The sequence below is a fragment of the Grammomys surdaster genome, unplaced genomic scaffold (assembly GCF_004785775.1).
Source record: "Grammomys surdaster isolate TR1022 unplaced genomic scaffold, NIH_TR_1.0 61, whole genome shotgun sequence".
Lineage (NCBI taxonomy): Eukaryota > Metazoa > Chordata > Mammalia > Rodentia > Muridae > Grammomys > Grammomys surdaster.
Window position 1 is genome coordinate 18,408,353 of NW_021604563.1, and position 5,951 is coordinate 18,414,303.

Consider the following 5,951-nt stretch of genomic DNA (forward strand, 5'->3'; position numbering starts at 1 on the left):
AACTATGGATTTGTTTTATTACACCTTGTGTAAAACGGTATGACAAAGAACGTTTTTTGTTTGTTTGTTTTTTGTTTGCTTGCTTGTTTGTTTTGTTTTATATGAAGGTTTGGGTTGAGGAACCATGGGTTCAGGACATCGCAAAATTGTCAAATATCTTTTGACATAATCTGTGGGACAATGCGCATAGGTAATGACTTGTATATTTTGTACTTTAAATTTATTTTAATTAATTATTTCAGAATTTAAAAAAATGTGTTTGCTCATAGTCAGCCCTGAATCAACTCTTTCCAGATTCACTTCCCTTGCTCTACCTATACATCTTTGTGTCCTTTTTTTTTTTTTTTCGCTTTTCCGTTTGTTTAATTCCAACCAGTGCCCCCGACCCCATAGCACCTAGGGGCTCCCAAATCCGTAAAAAGTCACAGTTTGAAGAGAAGGCGAGAAGCAGCAGAGTCTAGGCGACACCTACACAGCTGGCTGCTCCTCAGGCTCGGCATTCTCTGCCAAATGCAGCTTCTGTATGGAATTGCTAAGATCTTCTAGATTGCTAAGCAGCTGGTCCAGGTTTCGGTCAGCCATTGTCTTCTTCTGCTCCTCAGGCAAGCCTTCTGTGACCCCATCCTCTTCTTCGTCCTCTTCCTCGCCACACACATCCAGGCTGAAGTGCAGTCTAGCCAACTTCTCCTGCATCTCCCGAACATGCTCCAACTGCTCGAAGGAGCATTCTGTCCCAAAGGCCTGCAGGCGACCTGAATGAAAATCATTGAGCAAGTTCAGTAGTCCCCCCTCCATCTCATAGACATCTGTCACCTCTGTCAGGAAGGAGTGTTGCAGGGGTGTGCCTGCGGAGCCGCCTCCACCTTCAGCCAGCACCGGTCTGCATTTCTCCTTGCCTACTCTCTTGAACTTGGCTCGCTGCTTGGGTGATGGCAAATGAGGGAGTCCCAGAGCCAGGGAGCCGCTGTGGCTGGTGGGCACGGGGACTCTGCACAGTGTGCCTGGGGCTTGTGCTGGTTGGGTGAGGCAGGGCTTAGGACTCCGTTTCTTCTTTTTGTCTTCCATTGAGTGTTGCTGGACGTCAGGTCTGGAGGTTTGGGGTCTGGAGTGTAGAACAGTGCTTCTTAGCTGTCTCCCTCCACTCTGCTTTCTCGCTCCTCGTGTCCTTTTTTTTTTAAACTATCAAAATCAATTTGTGCTCCTCAAATAGTATTGTATATGTAATCTTCAACTAGAGTGTCATTCTACCTTAGAGAAAAACTGTCATTCCTCTTCTCAGCAGCTAACAATTGCCAAATAACTCCCCTGCTAGGGACATAGTGTTGTGGCCACTTCCTATATCCATGCTGAATCTGGTATGATTTGTCCTTGTCCAAGTTTTGTTCTGGATGCCATATCCGCAATGAGTTCTTCATGTGCCACTACACAGCTGTGTCTAGAAGACATGATTTCCTTGGAGTTGTCCACAACCTATGGTTCTTATAGTTTCTGTTCTTCTTTCCAAAACAATTTCTGAGCCTTAGAAGGAAGAAGTATGATATATATGCTCTATTTAGGGCTGAGTATCCCATAGTCTCTCATTCTCTACACCTTTGCCGGTTTTGGGTCTCTATGGTATTCACCGTAGAGAAATGGAAACTCCTCAGAGTGTGTTAAGTGATACATCAACCTACGTAAAATGATATTATCAGGAATTATTTTAATTCTGTGTCCTTTTAGCAGGAGAACAGTAACAGGTTCTCCTCTAGGGTCCCTGATATATATAGCCATAGGTTTTTTACCTGACAATGGGGCCAGATATAGATTTCATTTTGTGGATAAATTTTTATAACCAGTAAGAAAGTGGTTGGTTACTCCTGTAATGTTTATGCTATTATTGTACCAATGGACATATATTTTCAAGGTAGTAATGATTGCCTTTTAATTTGCAGTGTTCACATCTGAATTGGATTTAAGATTACTTTCTCCTCCAAGAATTTGCATAGAACTTTCCAACACTGTGCTAGACTTTAGGATCAAACTTTTAGGTGAATACCAGCTTTATTTCTCCATGTTCTAAACTCATTTTTAAAACTTATTTATTCATTATTCACTTTATATCCTACTCACTGCCCCCTCCCAGTCACTTCCTTCCCCAATCCTTCCCCAATCCTACCTCCCCTTCTCTTCTGAAAGGGTGAAGCCCCCTAGGTATCCCCCTACTCTGGCACTTCAAGTCTCTGCAAGGCTATGCATATCTTCTCCTAAACTCATTTTTAAGGTAATGATATTCATAGTTAAAATTATCTTTAAATTTCTAGCAATAGAACTTTAAAATGTATATGTTTGATTTATGCTAAAATGATTCAGTGCTTAGTTTAGAAATGTTTGAAACTATTTTTTTAATTTTATAGGATAAAAATGGAGGTACAATACATTAGCATAAGGAAGTTAATGATTAAATTCTGATTGCATATTATTTTATGGAGTTTTCCATAGTTATGTATTAAAATGATTTAAAATTATTAAAACATGGTCAGGAATCTATATATCTATATCTATATCTATATCTATATCTATATCTATATCTATATCTATATCTATATCATCTATCTATCTATCTATATGTAAATTTAAGAAAATAAAGCATAATGTTAGCTAAGTAATGAGTATTAAGTAAACCAATTTGATTAATTTGAGCACTCATAGAAAGAATCTACTCAAAGCTTCTGATTATTTTGTTGCCATAGAAGTGGAAATTACATATTTAAGGACAAAGTAATGATGAGATTACTATGCATATGTAACACTCAGTTATACAACAGAAAAAAATTAGGCTCTTGTTTAAATGGAAATGAATGGGAACTTTTCAGGTTTTTAATCTTATCATCAACATAAGTCAATATATTTGTTGGCTTCTTATTATTTGAAACACTTTGCAAATTTCATAAAATCATATCTCATTTCCTGTTCCATCTAGGACCTTACAGTTTAGTGAGTGGATGCAGGTTTTATGTATACAAATAATGAGAGTGGAAGAAGAATAAAGGTAAAACATGGTTTTAAAAGTTCTTTGGAATTATAGAAAGTAAATATATAAATGACTAGGAAAATCTTTTAGGGCATGATAGAAAATATGAAAGTTGAAATGTGAGATAGGGAATGGATACACTTTGAATCAGAGTTAGAGTCAGTCAGTGAGCAGTGAACTGAGGGCAAAAGAAACAGTATGAAGTGAGCACAGGAAGGAATGAGAACAATCAGGCTACCAGGAAATGTGCTGTTTCTGATGCAGTGTTCAGAAAAAGACTTTAAACTGAAAACCAAGTGGATAAATAACAAAAGAATTTCTTAGTTTAGAAGTGGTTTTCAGCAACTAACATTTTCACTTGCTTTAATCCAAGTAAGTGTGATCCTATTCTGATGACTGCAGAGGGCAGTCTGACACTTTCTACTGAGGATCAGATAGTAAAATGTGTGTTTTTCCATTTTAGTTCTCTCTCTCTCTCTCTCTCTCTCTCTCTCTCTCTCTCTCTCTCTCTCTCTCTCACACACACACACACACACACACACACAGATTACCAATGTAGTAATCGATTTTGTCAGATAATCAACAAAACCTGTTTTGACAAAAATTCTAGTTTTTTGGCTTAAGATTTTCACTTTTCAGCTTGATTCCTTAGTCTTACATGATCTACTCAGAAATGCCAATTTACAAATTGTAAATTGTCTTATTGTTTGGGTGTGAAAATGCCTGCAGAGTGAGTCTGTTATACAGTGAGTCAATAACAGGTCACCAAAACAACTGATTTTACAGAAAACTCCCATTTGATTTCAAAGACGAAAATGAAATTTTCTCTATTTTATTTGGTTTGCCACAGCATTTGAATACAAGCAACATTCCAATTGCAAGTCAAATCAATTATTTCTTCCATAAATAATAATTGTAATTACTTGCATATACATAAGTGCTTTCAGATTTAATCCTTAGAGGAAATCAATATGACAGACACTGTACACGTCAGTATCAGCATTTTACAGATGGGCAGAGTAAAATTCAGCTAGGATGAGTTTCTTGCCCAAAGTATTAAACTCGGGATTTTACCAACCCATAACTAAATTAGAAGCTAGAATTACTATTGTTTAGTTTCTTATTCATGGTACTATGTTTATAAAGTTTATTTGTTTATTAAAATGTAACATTTTCTATCACTTCAGAAACCTCCTAAAATAGTTTAATTATCTGCACCCTCAGTGAGAAATGACAGTCAGTACTATCTAATAGAAAATAAAATCAATAGTTTTGCTTTAATATATTTTGCCAACTTACTTGAGTATTTCCTGAAACCTAGGAAAATTTGCACATAAAGAAAAGCTGGCAGGTATTTTTGCTCTTATTAATAAGACCAAAGGGATGAATGTAGAATTTCAGTTATATATTCAGATTCTTTTGTTCTCTATTCATAACATGGGACACAGCATATTTATCCACACATTTTTGGAGCAAAGTAGGACAGTAGGAATACTGTTTGTTTAAAAAGAAAGGGCTGAATATTTATTAGTGAAAGTTACGATGCTTGCCTTAGTAATTCAACCTCAGTACTGCAAATATTGTCCTTGCCAACACTTTAAAAAAATATTGATGATAGGAAATGCCAGCTCAGGATGGGGTGGATATATTTCTATTTAAATTGTTTCCCCTCCAACAATTCCCTTCGTTCTGGGAAAGAGTCCAATTCTGACACTCTCCTGTGTTCTGGGGTGTAGAATCTTTCATTTGAGGAGCATCAAAAGCAATCCTAAGGGGCTCTTTAAAAAAGGACAGGAGCCTGGGAGGGAGACTTCAAAATGTTGGCAAGGAGACAAATAAAATACACTCCACTTTTAAATGAATGCAAAATATTGTGAAACTGTGTCTTAGAGATTATTCCCAATGTGCGTTTTAAAAAACATTGGCCTGTGTTCACAAAGAAGGGGGCATACTTACCCCTAACCTCTGAATAATAAGTATTCAGAATGTCCTTTTCATGAAGATTCTCATTCATAAGTTTAGGCTTGTCACTTTTATTAGCTAAGCAACATCTGAATGTCTTGGGAAAAGGGAAAATCAAAACAAATTTTTCCTGGTCCATTCTATTTTAAATAAAATAATTGAAATAATTATCTTTCATTCATAATTTGAAAAGTATGTAAGATGTTTTGGCATTGGGCTAAAGTTTAGAATTCACATTTTAGAACATCTCATTTGAAACATGAATGGGGAGAACTGGTCAGTGAGAATTGTTTTATGCTACCAAGTGAACGTACAGGGAAACTTGCATGTTCTTCTCCTCCAATGATCTCCGAGCTTTTGATTTATTTAGTTATCAGATACATGTGATTGCCTCCTCTACTAAGAAAAGTTTATTTATAAAATTTCTCTTCAATTCATCAGCAATAATGTATCATTAGAAATGAAGGTACAAAACTAAGCAAAAACAGCTTTTTATCTTTAGGAACCTAGTACTGCATTTAACAAGATTTTCATGGTCCCATAAAATTATTTGTTTCTGACATTTTCTCTGGGCACAACTCATTTTAGATTTTTAAATTTAGATTTGTCTGTGAGTGGGTGTGTATACCATGACTAAAGTGTGGAAGAACGTCAAAGGACACCTTGAAGGTGTTGCTGTCTTTCCTTCCACTGTGTGGATTTCTAAGATTGAATTCAGCTCATCAGGTTTGATAGCAAGTGCCATTACCCACCGAGTTATCTAGCTGGATGATAACTTCAGATTTTAAAGTGAACTTCTAGAAGAAAGGAAAACATTATTTTTAAGAAGCCTTAAAAAGGAAATGTCTTATCTGCCCTTTCATCTGCTACCTCAATTTACCACTTCTTGTTCTAATAATCCCCTTTAATTTTTTATTTTTCATATTTTCAGTTTATTCATTTATTTATTCATTTTACATCCTGACTGCTGCACATCAGC

At 36.1% G+C, this 5,951-nt stretch overlaps 1 protein-coding gene across 1 annotated transcript; it reads right to left on the reverse strand.

Moving 5' to 3' along the window:
• Window positions 1-338: 338 nt before the first annotated feature.
• LOC114639354 (coiled-coil domain-containing protein 28B) lies at window positions 339-1,154 on the reverse strand. The gene has a single exon (XM_028788136.1). The coding sequence runs from the start codon at window positions 1,063-1,065 to the stop codon at window positions 469-471; it is 597 nt and encodes a 198-aa protein (XP_028643969.1). The 5' UTR covers window positions 1,066-1,154; the 3' UTR covers window positions 339-468.
• Between the last annotated feature and the right edge of the window lie 4,797 nt (window positions 1,155-5,951).